A 16,253-nucleotide genomic window follows, 5' to 3' on the forward strand; every position below is an offset into this window, starting at 1 on the left:
AAGGGGAGGGGCAAGGGTAATACAGATTTTAAATTGGCAGACTAGTATTTAAAACTTTATCCAAAAAGCTATTTTTCCCTTAAAAAAACAAACAAACAAACAAACCTCTCTTTACATATTTAAGTAACTTATTTGGGAGAAATTACTACTCGGCTATTCACATAGCCAGCCCGTGGCAGTTTCAGTTCAAAATGCTTTGAAACCAGTCATCTTCAAAGCCTCAAATGTTTTTTTCTCTTTGAAAGCTCAACTTAACCTTCACTACCCTGGTGGTGAGAAAAGTGACAACTTATTTAAAGATTCCCCTCTTTTGTTTCTTTGTCTTTCTTATGCAGGCCATGTGTTTATACTATGGGATCTCCTGTAAACAACAGGGCTCTTTTTCCATGCCAGGAGCCACCCGTTGCCATGTCAACATGGCAGGCTACAGTTGGAGCAGCTGCATCTTTTGTTGTTTTAATGAGTGGGGAAAATCCTGCCAAGCCAACACAGCTTCGGGAAGGTACTGTACATGTGTTCTGTGCTTCTTTCTGTAGTGCACACATGCTGGACCCAGGCATCCAATACGCAATGTTTTTCTCAACTTTAAAGAGCTCCTTTATGAGTTGGGTTGGAGTGAACATACTAAAAACATTTTGCTAGAGAAAACAGCAGGGGATGGGGAGGGGCAGTTGGAAGCCTGGACATGGCATGCAGGGCTCTTCACGCTAGAGTTATCAATTCCTGGATTAATTTTGGGGTTGCTTTCACCTGGTGGTTTGTGGGCTGTAAGTGGGTAGTCTTGGTTTGAAGACTTTGGGACAGGCAGAGTGCGTCATGGAAACACCATTACAGTTGCCTTGTCTGTAGTTCAGTTTGTTCATTAGGCTGGGCGATAGAGCTCCTTGGCTGGCCCACTGGAGTTGTCCTGCTAAGGCATCTGTCCTGCACACTATATGTCCACTTGTCTCTGAACCAAAGGTATGTAAGAAAGATGTGCTAACACATCAAGGTTGTGTCTGTGAATCACTTGCTTGTTGCAATAATCTTTTTCAGTTGAGATCCAGAGCATGTTGACGCTAGGTAAATTTTTTCTAATTTGTTATTTCTTAATTTAGAATATTGTGTCTCCACCCACATACTTATTATAGAAACTAACATTTGTAGAAAAGCAAAAATAATAAAAAAAATTTTAGAGAAAATGGTTGCTAACATTTTGTTGCATTTCCCTACAGTATTTAAAACCTATATGTATCATACATGTTATCATTTCAAAATTGTTGTCCTAGCATGTAACATTTTTATATTCCATTTATTTTACTCTTTGTATATCTTGAATGTTTTCCAAGTCACTATGTGTTTTTCAAAAATATGTTAATGTCTGCATAATAATTTTGTTGTGTGAATATATCAGATTTTGTAATGTTTCCATATTACTAGACATTTTTATTGTTTCCAGGTTTTCCCCCCTGTTATAAATAAAGATGCATTAAATTCCAGAGGAGATAGTTTGTATAAAATGATATTATTGAGTCAAAAGTTTTGAACATGTTTAAGATTGTTGGTTCATTTCTTAGATAGGTTATTTTCCAGAAAGGTTGTACAATTTATACTCTCATGAGTAGCTATGAGGGTCCTGGTTACCAGGAGCATCACCCTTCTGATGGGCAAGAGAAGGTTTCTCTTTAATTGGATTATTTCGATAATCGACGAGGTTCCACTTGTCCTCGAAAGTTTCTTAACCATTGTTATTAATTGTTCACTTCCTTTGCCTGTTTTTATTCTGAGGCCTTAGTGAGGCTTTCAAAGTTGTTTCATCTTTTAATTTGATTGGCTCTTAAAAAAATAAAGATATTGGAGATTCTGGGTTGGTAAACATATGAAGATCCTGGGAGAAGGCATGGAAGCTCTACGCTCTGCTGCCCCGCCCCTGCACACCTTCTCCTGTGCATCTCTTCCCTCTGGCTGTTCCTGAGTTGACTGCCTCTTCATCAAATGCTGCAGAAAAGTACACTGGTGAATGGTTTATTTGGGTCTTCATTTCCTTATGGAGTCTCCCCTAACCACATAAACTTACATTAAGTAAATCTATAAGCTAGTCTCCTATATAAAAGAATAAATATATTAATCTCTTAATATTTGTGAAAAGCATTTTGTCCAGTTTATAGTATTCATATAATGTTTTGTTTTTTGTTTTTTCATATAATGTTTTTGATAGGAGATTTTAATTTTAATGTAGTCAAATCTGTCAGGTTTCTCTTGGAAAGTCTTTTGCTGCTCTTAGATTTACCTGTTTTATTCTAATATTTTTATTTAAGTTTTAGTTTAATTTTTGTAATTTAATCTGTCACAGGTTATTCTGGTTAGGGTTGTGAAATGAGAACTAATTTTTTTTTTTTCCCAATTAGGAAACTAGTTGCTGCAAGATCATTTATTGGATCTTTGCTGACTTGTAATATCTCCCTTTAAAAAAATTTTTATTTTAATTCCAGTATAGGTAACATACATTGTTACGTGGGTTTCAGGTGTACAATCTAGTGATTCAGCAATTCCATACATTACTCAGCGCTCATCATAACAAGTGTACTTTTGATTTGTGGTATTTCCTTTATCAAACTAGATTTACACATGTACTGGAGTCTTCACTGAGTGTTTACTTGATTCTCAAAGCCAAGACAAAATAAAACAAGTAATATATTTAAAAACTTTATTTTCTAAAAGTAGATTACAAGGACAAGAAAATTACAATAGTCTCCTTTTTGCTCCTATTTTCCAGCTACCCAGGAACTGTCCCCCCAAGGCAATTAGGGTGACCAATTTCTATTTACTATACACTAATTTGTGTATAGTATATTTTTCCTTTTTTTGTTGCACAAATCATAACATTGCTATACACATTATTTTTGTATTGTGCTTCCTCCTTCAACTTCTTCATTGTTTTTATGACTGCAGAGTATTCCATAAATGGCTGTTTCACAATTTAGTTAACTGATAGCTCTACACTTTATATCAAATAATAAACTTAATGAGCATTTACTTCTCTCATCTTCCCTTACCAACATTCCGTTCCCCAGTTTTAATTAATACAGTTTGTGGTTTGGGACTGAGAGTATCTTTATACTTTGTTTTTGTGTTCTTTCTTCTCTTCCAGGAATTATAATTACTGTTTTATGTTTCCATTCAGTTTCAAATCATTTGCATTAAGTAGTTAGACTTTCTTTATTCTTGAGCCCTTAAGTTTGAATCATCTCTCCGCTGGGAAGTGGGAATATATATATATATATATATATATATATATATATATATATATATATAAATATTTTATTTATTTATTTTCCCAAGGCACAGAAGGGGCATAGGGAGAGGGAGAGAGGAATCCCAAGCAAGCTCCACAATCAGTGTTGAGCCCAGCATGGGATTGGATCTCAAAACCTGATCATGACCTGAGGCAAAATCAAGAGTCAGATGCTCCACTGACTGAGCCACCAAGATGCCCCAATATTTTTTTCTAGAAAGGTGGATATGTGGTATATTTTCTGAGCCTTCCCATATTTAGGTTGGCTTTTTGTTGTATTCACTTATAAACAATCCTTGACTAGGTATGAAATTCTTAGGACTTTTTTTCCCTTTGAAATTGACTGTACATGTTTTCATTATTATCCCTTAGTATTTCTGAGGAAAAATCTGATATTAATTTCTTTTTTTTATTCTTTGAAAGTAGTCTGATTTTCCTACCTAGAGGCTCACAGAATTTTTTTTTGTTTATGTAATTCAAAACTTTCTAGAACATAGCTAGTTATGGGTGCCATTTAAAAAAAATCAACTTTATTGAAGTATAATGTACATATAATAAAATGCAGACAGTTTAAGTCTTGTTCATGAGGTCTGACAAATATATCCACCTATATAATTAATCAACACCCCTATGAAGCTGTAGCTATGTCTGTTACCGTAGAAATTCTCTGTGCCTTTGCCATCTGTCCCCAACCCCATACCAGTCAACCACAGATCTGATTTCTGTATCTGTAGATTACTTTTCCCTTTCCTATGGATTCAGATAAATGGAGTTATTCTGTGTGTACTTTTCTGTGTCAGACTTCTTTTGTTTTACATGTTTGTGAAATGCGTCTGTATTGTTGTAGGTGGCAGTAGTTTACTGTCTTTAAAGAAATTGATGGGGGTGCCTGACTGGCATCTGATCTCGGGGTTGTAAATTTGAGCCCCATGTTGGGGGGTAGAGTTTATGTAAAAAAAAAATTTTTTTTAAATAAAGAAATTGATGAATAGTCATCCATTATATGAATAAACTTTTTTTTTTTTTAAATCTGCTCACCTGTTGAGGGACATTTGAATTGTTTTTGGCCATCACAAAAAATGTGCTGTGGATATCCATGTAGAAGTCTTTTTGTGGATAGAGATTTTCAATTTCTCTTGGGTAAATACCCACGAGTGGAATTGCTGGATCATATATGTATATTTTAACTCAGTAAGTGTCTGCCAAACTAGTTGCAAAGTGATTGAATCATTTTATATTCCACTAGCAATGTCTGAGAGTCCAGTTGCTGTGCATCCTTGCAAACACTTGGTGGTGTTGGTCCTTTTAATTTTTGTTGTCCTGCTGGGATTAAAATATTATTTCCTGGGTATCGCTGGGTGGCTCAGAGGTTTGGCGCCTGCCTTTGGCCCAGGGCGCAATCCTGGAGTCCCGGGGTCGAGTCCCGCGTCGGGCTCCTGGCATGGAGCCTTCTTCTCCCTCTGCCTGTGTCTCTGCCTCTCTCTCTCTCTCTCTCTCTGTGTGTGTGTGTGTCTATCATAAATAAATAAATAAATCTTTAAAAAAATATTTCCTTGTGGTTTTGATTTGCATTTCTTTGATGGCTCATGATGGTGAGCAACTTTTCATGTACTTATTGTACATTCTTATATCGTCCTTTTAAAAGCATCTCTTCAAGCATCTCTTTAATGTAGGTGTTTTGATTGTTTTATTATTGTAGGAATACTTTTATATTCTAGATACAAGCCCTCTGTCATATGTATGTATTGCAAATATGTTCTCCCAGTCTGTGTGGCTTGCCTTTTTATTTTTTTTACTTATACTATCTAAGGCTGATTTTCCATAGAGACATTTTGTTCTTTAGTAATTCTATTACAGATTTAAGTTGTTACTGTAACGGTTTCTTACAATCCTCCCTCATCTCTTATCTTGTTACTTTGTTTTTTTTAATCTCACTCTGTTTTACTGTCTGAGCTTTTTTGTCTTCTCATGACTTTCTACTACTTTTTTATAGAAATTATGTCTTCTTGTATCGTGATGGGAATGCCAGTTTACTAAGCTTATTTTTGTTTCTATAGTCAATTGATTTTTTTTTTTTTTTTAGTTAATTGATTTCTGAGGCTTGTTCTTCCTAAGTCCTTAGAACAATGTTTTCTTTGACTTTTATTTTGAGTATTTTTTCTTAAAGTGTTCATGACCTTCCTTTCTGGCATGTACCAACAGACAGGATCGGGTCTATGGATTTCCTTTTGTTCCATTCACTGTCCACTTGTGTCACTGGAATGGACTTAAATTATTTGTATTAGAATGATATTTTAGAAAGCATAAATATAAGAATAGGCACAAACTCTTATATAAATTATATTATGTGTCTAATAAGGTATATTGTAATATATTATTATATGGTAGATAACTCTTACACATCTATAAAGCCAAAATAAAATATAAATTAAACATAGACCAAAATATGAAATCAATAAAATTCAAATAAGTAACTTAATTTTATTTTATTTTATTTTTTTTAGTAACTTAATTTTAATGTAAAGATTAAGATTTTGCTGAAATGAAATTGCCCCTCACAATATGAATGTAGTGCTGCCAGCTTCTGAAGGTTCTATTGAGATTATCGTGCCTCTTCTACCCTGAGCCACGTGACGATCTTGTTCCCCATCACTTTATTCCATGTGTTGTAAAGCTTTTGTTTACACAGCATACTGTGATGTCATATAGCCTTTACTTGCCAAAAACATCCTCCGTATGTTCTTTTCTCATTATCTCTCAATCATCAAAGCAACGTTGCATGTCCCTGTGCATTCATATATACTAATGCAGATGTGGACTCTGAAATTGTTTGGTAGTACTCAGTTATATCTGGATGATCCAGTGTGCTTAAGAAATCTATCCCACTGCCCATTTTTGTAAATAAAGTTTTATTGAAACATGGCCATTGCATGTGGCTGCTTTTGTGCTACAGTGGCAGAGCTGAACATTTGCATTAAAAAGTATATAGCTAGTTTGTAAAATGTTTACAAACCAGCCCTTTACAGAAAAGAAAGCTCTGACCACTTTGGTAGCTGTCATTGTCTGTCTATTTGAAGATTATAAAAAATTAAGACAAGAATGGACTTTAAAATTTTCATGAAAAATGCTCATACTTGCAGGAATATATCTGTGGATCTTTTTTTCAGAATTACCAATTCAGGGCAGAGTTATAATGAAGCAGATGCTAATTGGGATTTGCTTACGTTCATACCACTTACATTTATGTGATATCGTGGGCTTACATTCATGCTGCTTATACTTGCGCGATGTCATTGAGCAGACTTTACCAATTCGAATAGAAGGAGGATTGAGCTAGACAAGGAAAAAACTCTATACCTAATACTGCAGTTCCCCCATAGTCACAGCTGAGTATTTTTCAAAGGATAACCAGGAAAGAGGGCAAACAGAGCTCTTTGCCAGACCCAAAATGGCTGTCCTAAAGATGGAATCATGTCTCCAAATGTCTCTGTGCTACTTAGAGTAAAAGGGTATGTGGCTACAAGATGATACTATTTCCTTTCCAAGTTATGTTTTCTAGATTGTATATTGGTCTCCTAGGACCTCCACTCTACTGTGCACAATGCCCTTTAAAAGGATGAGCTCTTCTTGAAAACACCAGCGGAAAACTGACCCACAAGTCACAGTTTACATCACAATGACACATCTAGTGATTAGCACATTTGCCAGGCACCAGCTGATTTCCCGAAAGAAGCAAAGCACCTGGGAGCAGCATAATCAGATACCAGCGACAGAAATGACTGCAGCTCTTGGGCAGGGGATAGAAATCAGAAGACAGACCTCTGAGTCCCTGCTACATGAGGGAAATCATTCCTCCTAGCTGTTTTTAAAGTAAGGCTAATGGTTTAGATTGTCGCTTGGTGACCATCATAAGAATTTTATTAGCTCAGAAGTTACCAATCTTTTTTCAAGAAGGCTACGTCAAAGCTATAGATTCAGACTGAGTTGTTTGGCTCCTTTATTATTTAACTTCCTTAACAGAATTTCATTCAGGCAAGCAGAAATGTTATTCTGTGTGTTATCATCGGCCTATATTCCCTGCCAAAATGTACCTCACAGAGACCCCACACCCAAAAAAGTGCTTTGTATATAAGAGGTACTCGATACTTGGTTGAATAAATGTCTTTTGATAGATAGACATAATATGTTCATGGTAGGAGCACTTAAAAGCACTACTGAATAGTAACAAAAATGATTTTGGGGTCATTTCTTTAGTTATGCTTCTGTTTAGAGTTTATGCCTTTTCTCCAGGCTCAATAGATTTTAAAAGAAAAAACTGGCATACTACATTCTTATTTTTCCCTGTTTGGCAATTCTTTTGTTTAGTTTTATTTTATTTTTGCAGAGTCTAATTTAGTGTATTTTTACTTCCTAGAAAAATAAAACATACCACTTCTTTTTCATGGAAAGGCTCAAGTAAATGAACAAAACTAACTTGAGGTCCTTAAAAATGTAAGAGAAGCAGCATATGAACAAGTGAAAGGTGTTAAAAACTATATGTGCCCTCACATCGTATCTGATTTCATTTTTCTGTGCAAAAGTAAAAGACTGTAGACATTACTTCATTCTGGGCAAAATGCTACTCTGGCTTGCCCAGTAGACCAACTCTCTGACATTCTCTCTCTTGACGTTGTGTGGGAAATTCCAGGAAGAAGCCAAGATTTCAGGGTCCAGACCCTCCTATGTGCAGTTGAAAGCCAACTTTCTTCCCTCTTGGTGGCTCAAAATGAGCAATACTATTTAGGCTGCTCCCACAGTGTGCAAGCAAGAATTACGTATAAGGAAATGGTAACGTGAAAGACATTTAGGAATGATTATGATTAAGAGTTTCATCACAAAGATAGAATGCAAAGTAGAGAAAGCTCCTTGTTCCCAGAACTGGGGAAACTTTATTCTGAGCTAGTACACATATTTCAAGGGGTAGGAGTTTGGAGTGAATGCATTTATCTTTTCTCTTTAGAAAGCTAATCGTGGGCAGCCCGGGTGGCTCAGTGGTTTAGTGCTGCCTTCAGCCCAGGGCCTGATCCTGGAGATCCGGGATCGAGTCCCACACTGGGCTCCCTGCGTGGAGCCTGCTTCTCCCTCTGCCTGTGACTTGCCTCTCTGTCTCTCTCTCTCTCGGTCTCTCAAGAATAAATAAATAAAATCTTAAAAAAAAAGAAAAGAAAACTAATCGTGGGGGATCCCTGGGTGGCTCAGCGGTTGAGCATCTGCCTTGGGCTCAGAGCATGATCCTGGAGTCCTGGGATCAAGTCCCACATCGGGCTCCCTGCATGGAGCCTGCCTCTCTCTCTGCCTGTGTCTCTTCCTCTCTCTCTCTCTCTCTCTCTCTCTCTCTCTCTCTCTGTCTTTCCTGAATAAATAAATAAAATCTTTTTTTTTTTTTTTTAAAGAAAGCTAATGGTGACTGAGACAGTGTTCTGCTCAGTTACATCCCCCATAAGGTCATGCCTTAGCACCTTCCAAATCTTTGTCAGTTTGTGATTCGCTTTTTGACTCCTTCTTGCTTACCTTCCTTGTGGTGGATCATCTTGGGTAATGATGATTATAGCAGGTGTGTTCCAAATCTTTTTGCCTTGGATTTTTGTCTCAGGCTTTACGTTCATAGTACTCGAGCATACCTGTGACCATCGGGAGCAGTATGATTTGGTGTCTGGCTTGCAGGCCCACTCTCTACCTGGGACTAGGTAATCTGTGTCACAGGTCAGAGTGGTGGCTGAGACTTGGAATAACAAGCCTGGTGCAGTGTATTATTAGCCTTCAGTGATATCAGCCATTAGGGAAAAACCTCAAAACCTGCGGAGGTGCTTGTGTTCTCTCTTCGGTAGGTGGCGCCCTCTCACCTGGTTCACAAGAATGATCTTGGAAGGTCATTCTCTTCTGGGTTTCCTGTGCTGCAGGCGGGACCATGTTTCGGGGAAGCAAAGCCCGAGCCCTGCGGGGTGGCATCGGTGCTTGAGAATGCTTGAGAAGCGGCAGCATGGCCTGACACATGTCCCTGGTTAGGCACTGCCGGTGCATATTTGTTCTGGTGCCCGCTCCCGCCCTTGAGCAACAGTAGAGAAGAACTAACGAAAGACCGTCACGCTGTGGGTACTCAGGAGGGTGGCACTAACTCATAAAACTAGAAGTGTAGACTCAGCCACACAAAATAGTGAAAGAGAAAGGGCTGGGGTTTGCTGAAGAGACTCAAGCACTGGGCAAGGAAGCCAAGAGAGGAAGAGCAACCCAAACTGGGACCTTTCCTTTCTTTTTTTAATGTATCTATTATTATTTTAAAAATACACAAAATGTATAAAACATGCACCTTGTGTATGGTGCGACTATCAATACATGTATATAAATATACACATATATGTACATATATAAACACACAAATATGTATGCATGTTCTTATTCATCTTAAGCATCTTTAATGTGTGATACAGACATTCCAAAATAATGAAATAGCTTGATGTAGGGGACATTTTGAGCAAGAAGCTCTGAAATTAAGAAGAGTGGCTAGAGAAAGAGTCCATGGTGAAGTAGAAAATGAGCAGGGATGACAGAAGAATTGGGGAAAGAAATCTGATATGTTAAATAAAAGCATGTATCAATCCGATGTTTCCAAATGAATGTTACTTGTCTAATGTACAGTGCAAGAGTTTAAAAGATAAAGTAAATGCTTAATAGGAAGAATTTAAGTGCCTGTTTTAATTTCCAGGGAAAGCAATAACTTTTTAAATACAAAAGATTCTGTGAGATGTTTAACTTTGCAAAGATATGGGCAGCCCGGGTGGCTCAGTGGTTTAGCAACGCCTTCAGCCCAGGGTGTGATCCTGGAGTCCTGGGTTCGAGTCCCACGTCAGGCTCCCTGCATGGAGCCTGCTTCTCCCTCTGCCTATGTCTTTGCCTCTCTCTCTGTGTGTGTGTTTCTCATGAATAAATAAATAAAATCTTAAAAAAAAAACTTTGCAAAGATAAATAATCTGCTTTCACCTCTGTAGAAACAGAAGGGTTATGAATGGTGTATTCTTATAATATGTTTTATGAGTATTTCCAAGACTCCCCTAAGGATAAAACTGTGATGTTCCATACATTTTGTATTTAACTATTCTTGAGCATGATTGATGTGTAAAAATGACTATAGTATCTTAATTTTCTTCTCTTAATTTTTTTTTTTATAAGAATGATTTTCCAAAATAATTAGCAAAGTTAATCACAGGTTTGGTGTAAACAGTGCCCCCCCTCATGGACTGATTGTATCATGTTCTTCCTTTTTCCTCTTCAGTCTTCCTCCTTTGGAAGATAGAATCTTCAAAACTATTCATAGGACAGTTTTTTTAAAATATTTATTTATTTATGATAGACATAGAGAGAGAGAGGCAGAGACACAGGAGGAGGGAGAAGCAGGCTCCATGCCGGGAGCCCGACGCGGGACTCGATCCCGGGACTCCAGGATTGCGCCCTGGGCCAAAGGCAGGTGCCAAATCGCTGAGCCACCCAGGGATCCCCCCCTTTTTTAAAAAAAATATTTATTTATTTATGATAGAGAGAGAGAGAGAGGCAGAGACAAAGGAGGAGGGAGAACCTAGGACAGTTTTATTTTAAAAATGTGATAAATGAGAAAATCAAAGGCAATTGTTTTAACCCTCTTTAGTTAGAAGAATTTTCAAAACTAAATTTTTAAACTGCCTCTTATGATTTGAAAAGTGACCCATTCCAAGTCCTTTTCATACCTAGAAAAAAATAAAGTTATCTTTAAAGAAAATTTCAGTCCTGTTTTGGACATGAGCATGTCTATTTGGATCTTGTGGCAGCTTCTATTATGATAAGAACAATACTTGATAAGATGTATCTGTCTTACTAGGGAGACTATCAGAGTATAAGAATTTTCCACCCTAACTAAATAATTTGAGAAGGTGGTGTAGGGGTATTCAGGAACTTTCTGAGGAGGCCCAGAAGGGAGGCTAGATGGGTGGCTGCTCAAGCCTGTTTGGTTAGGGAGTGCCACTTCCTCTGGGTCCCTTCCTACCTCCCCCTCCCTGTAAGTCTTGCTAATGAATCCGGCCTGGCCGTGAAATCATCCAGTGGTGTGATGGACTCCTGGCCTTTGCAGAGGAAAAACTCTGGGTTAATTCAAGTACAACATGCTCTCTTTGTTTTGCAGCTGGTGTAGCAAGGGAGTCTAGGGCAAGTGAATTGAATCAAAAAAGGAAAATGAAGGCATTCACTGTCTATTTCATCGAGGATGGCTCATTTAAAGTAAACACCATTTAAATAGTCTCCAAATGGCCCATTCTATATGAAGTCATACAGGATGCCCCCTTTGGGCTGTCATTCTCCTTTAAATGGATGGCTTTGTGTGCACTGCGTTTTAATGCCATTCAACCTTAAACCCCATATGTGGGCCTCATCAGGCCACAGGCTTCAGTGCACATGTGGCAGCCATACCTTCAACATTCTTTGTCTCTGCCTCCAGACAGTCAGCCCAAGCAACAGGGGGAGGGAGTTGTAAAGACAACAGCAGTTAACATTTCTTTAACACTTATTATGTGCCAATTACTATGTCTAGTGATTTCTCTATATATTATCTAATTTAATCCTCACATAATCCTAGTAGGCAGATACTATGATTATTCCCTTGTTACAGATGAGGAGATTGATATATAGATTAAGCAATGTGCCCACACTGGGCACAATGTGGCTCCAGGTATTGAACCCCAGCAGTCAGATTCCAGAGCTGGAGCTCAATCAATGGACATATTCAGAAGAAATAAGCTCTCATCAATTCTCTTTGCAAGGTAGGCTTATCCCAAACAATAGATAATCCAGAAATTATTTCTCTTTGTCTTTGGAATGCATGCTCTGCTTTCTGGGGGCAGTAATTTCACCTTGTTATTTGTATTTTTTTGCAGTCGGGTTTGAGGATGAGATCAGGTATTTCTTGAGCACCTAGCTCCCTGTGGCAGTGGGTAGTCTTCATACAAGATTGGGCTCAGTGGAATAATCCATTAACAGACAGCCCAAATGAGGCTTTCCTACCAGACATGCCCTCATAGTAAGAAACTAGTAAAAACCTCCCCCAGAGAGCTGGAAGCATTCAGTTGTCACAGCAGTGGCTCCAACATTCACCCAGGGTTGGGCAAGAAGCCCAGGGCTGGACAGCTTTGGGGAGCTTCTGTGAAGGGTCCAACCAGGGTCTCTGGGAAATGTGTTCCTAGCCAGTTCTTATTTGGCCCAGCCCCTTGATCCACCCCTGTTTAATTGTCACTTGGTAGCCTAGAAAACTTTTTTGCTGTGAAAACTTTAAGTATGAAACTGTTTATTCCAAATGAGCCCTACAAATAGAGGAACTTTAAGAATCATAAAAAATGAAAAATCTTGAGGGTGGTATAGAAGAAAATCATCTTGAGAATTTAAAATATGGATTTGGATGATATTTTCAATACACCCCCCCCCCCCTGCATCCTTTTCTTTCCATTGTTTAACTTTGGCGAAGACTACAGGGGAGAATGACAGTTCTGTAAAATTTTTGCTGGACTTAATTGAGATTTTCCTATCACTTTTGCTATCTCAATCCCAAATTTTAGGTCATTTAAGGTTTCTGCCTTTAAAAAAGACCCCAGAACTGGAAAACAAAAACATTGATGTCATTCCTCTCCCATCACATCTCTTTATGGCTTCCAGTGCCCTCTCCACACCTCCTCTAGGATATAGACATTTTGGTAAAGGCCCTGGGACAGGACGTGATTTGGGCACTCTCTGTGACCTTGGGCAGGCATCAAACAGATACCCTTTATTCCATTAGGACTGTTCTCTCTGGAAAGCAACTCTAGTTCTTGCTGTTTCCACAAGTCTCTTGCCCACATGTCAGATGTATGTATGGTACAAGAATCAGAGAGACAGAAAAAATCAGGTCAACACTTCAATGCAAAGTGTAGGGAGAAAGCCTATTGTGTACACTCTTTCATTCTTGTCCCTCCCAGCTTTATTGGTCTATAATTGACATATAACATTGTTTAGGGTATACAACATCATGATTTGATATGTGTGTGTATTGTGGAATGATTACTACAATTAAGTTAGTTAACACATTCACCACCTCATGTAGTTATAATTTTTTTTTATTTTGAGAACTTTTAAGATCTACTGTCTTAGCAACTTACAAATATACAATACAGTACAGTATTGTTAACTATATTCACTTTGCTATACATTTACATCCCAGAACTTGATACAACTGGGTTGTACCCTTTGACCCCCTTTACCCATTTCTCTGCCACCTCCCCTGCTCCTGTTGCTGGCAGACACCAATAATCTGTTTCAATGAGATTGATGGCTTTTTAGATTCCACAAATATGTGAGACCATTCAGTATTTGACATATTTCACTTAGCATAATGCCTTCAGTGTCCATTCATGTCGTCCAAATGGCAGGATATCCCTTTTTTATGGCTGAGTAGTAGTTCATTGTGCATATATACTGCATTTCTTTATCCATTCTTCTGTTGATGGACATTTAAGTTGTTTTCATGTCTTGGCCATTGTGAATAATGTTTCAATGAACATAAGAATGTTGAAATTTCTTTGAGATCATGATTTCATTTCCTTTAGGTATATACCCAGAAGAGACATTGCTGAATCATATGGTGGTTTTATTTTAACTTTTTGAGGAACTTCTATACTGTTTTTCATAGTGGTTGCACCAATTTACATTCCCAGCAATTATGCACAAGGGCTCCCTTTTGCTCCACGTTCTTACCAGCACTTGTTTCTTGTCTTTTTGATACTAGCCATTCTGACAGGTGGAAGATGATATCTCACTGTGGTTTTTTGATTGACATTCCCCTGATGGTAAATGATGTTGAACACCTTCCATGTATCTGTTGGCAATTTGAATATCTCCTTTGGAAAAATGTCTATTCAGGTTCTTTACTCATTTTTAATCATATTTTTTGCTGTTGAGTTGTATGAGTTCTTTATATATGTTGGATACTAATTCTTTATCAGATATGTGGTTTGCAAATATTTTCTCCTATTCTGTGAGTTGCCCTTTCATTTTGTTGATGGTTTTTGTTTTTGTTTTGCTGTGCAGAAGCTTTTTAGTTTCGTTTGATGTAGTCCCACTTGTGTATTTTTGCTTTTGTTGCGTGTGCTTTACATGTCATATCCAAAAGCATTGTCAATGTTTTATTCTTAAAAGAATTTTCTAATGCATTAGTGCCTCTTCCTTGTCTCTAATTTTCCTCTTCCTTCTGAGGTATGTCTTATCATTTTAATATTACCTCAGGACCAGAAATACTATTCTTCTTTTTTCTTAACATCACCTTTTAATTAATTGACTGATTTTTTTTTTTTAAACTAGAAAGGCACATATTCAAAGAGTCAAAGGTTCTACTGGGCTTAATAGACTCCTCCCCAAAATAGCAGTCCTCAGTACATGTACTGTATTTCTTCTGTTTCAGATGTAACTACTTTTACCTGCTTTAGCTAATTACCTGACATGTATGTCCATGTTGTTCAGTAAGATGCATAGTTGTTCAAGGTTGATCTTCCCACTCTGACAGGTAGGGACTTAGCTCTCTCCACCCCGCCATTATACACATACCCCCTTCCACAAATCCCATCTTCCTGATGTAATTAATATCATGACCTTGATTAGATCAATATTCTTTATAATATATCTGTGGTATTAAAAGCAGACTCTTGTACAACTGTGATTACATGATTTTTTCTGTACAATGTTTTTCATGGAGTTAATCATTGTGTTATTGTTTGTTTTTCCTCTTAGTTTGGCTTGCTTGCTTTCTTTCTTTCTTTCTTTTTTTTAAATTTTTATTTATCATAGTCACACAGAGAGAGAGAGAGGCAGAGAGTGACACAGGCAGAGGGAGAAGCAGGCTCCATGCACCGGGAGCCCGACATGGGATTCGATCCCAGATCTCCAGGATCGCGCCCTGGGCCAAAGGCAGGCGCTAAACCGCTGCGCCACCCAGGGATCCCTCTTTCTTTCTCTCTCTCTCTCTCCCTTTCTTTCTTTCTTTTTTTTTTTTTTTTAATTTTTATTTATTTATTAGTCACACACACACACAGAGAGAGAGAGAGAGAGAGAGAGAGGCAGAGACACAGGCAGAGGGAGAAGCAGGCTCCATGCACTGGGAGCCCGATGTGGGATTCGATCCCGGGTCTCCAGGATCGCTCCCTGGGCCAAAGGCAGGCGCTAAACCGCTGCGCCACCCAGGGATCCCTCTTTCTTTCTTTCTTTCTTTCTTTCTTTCTTTCTTTCTTTCTTTCTTTCTTTCTTTAAGATTTTATTTATTTATTCATGAGAGACACAGAGAGAGAGAGGCAGAGACACAGGCACAGGGAGAAGCAGGCTCCATGCAGGGAGCCTGACATGGGACTGGGGTCTCCAGGATCAGGCCCTGGGCTGAAGGCGGCGCTTAACTCCTGAGCCACCTGCGCTGCCCTTTGCTCAGTTTTCTAAGTATTTACCAACCCCAGAGGCTTGGAAAGTTGTTTAAATCTTCTAAGATGGTCAAATACATCAGGTTTCCTGTAATTTCTCTCCTCCGACACAGTCTCTCCGCAGGGTCTGGGAGCTGCTCTGAAGAGCAGGGTTGCCCTCTCTCCTGGGTACACAGCTGGCTCCTGGGATCTCCCGCCTCCATTATTCTACAGGTTCCCTTTGCTTCTCTCTTGTATTGGCTTGCCTGCCTTCCTCTTGGTTTACTATATCTTTTTGAAGCATATTTTACATACTTAAGTAGCTTCCAGAGAATAGGATACGTGGGAGGTGAATTTTTTGTGAAACTGCATGTCTGAAAATGTCCTTATTATATGTGATTTTTTTTTTCTCCTCTTTCTGGAAGCTTGTGGAATCTTGTCTTTGTCCCTAGGGTTCTGAATTTCATAACGATGTATCTCGATGTGGATTGATTTGTATCCAGTGTCCTGGC

At 38.3% G+C, this 16,253-nt stretch overlaps 1 protein-coding gene across 35 annotated transcripts in view; it reads left to right on the top strand.

Moving 5' to 3' along the window:
• AOPEP (aminopeptidase O (putative)) overlaps window positions 1–16,253 on the top strand; it is a 334,839-nt gene that overhangs the window by 59,808 nt on the left and 258,778 nt on the right. For all 35 annotated transcript variants that reach the window (XR_012002590.1, XR_012002591.1, XR_012002585.1 and 32 more), the window contains one exon: window positions 336–502. Coding sequence is in view for 22 of the 35 variants with exons in the window: in XM_072763609.1 (XP_072619710.1) it covers window positions 336–502 (167 nt within the window). In the remaining 13 variants the exon portion in view is untranslated. The remainder of the gene's footprint in view (window positions 1–335; window positions 503–16,253) is intronic.

The sequence above is a fragment of the Vulpes vulpes genome, chromosome 1, assembly GCF_048418805.1.
Source record: "Vulpes vulpes isolate BD-2025 chromosome 1, VulVul3, whole genome shotgun sequence".
Classification (NCBI taxonomy): domain Eukaryota; kingdom Metazoa; phylum Chordata; class Mammalia; order Carnivora; family Canidae; genus Vulpes; species Vulpes vulpes.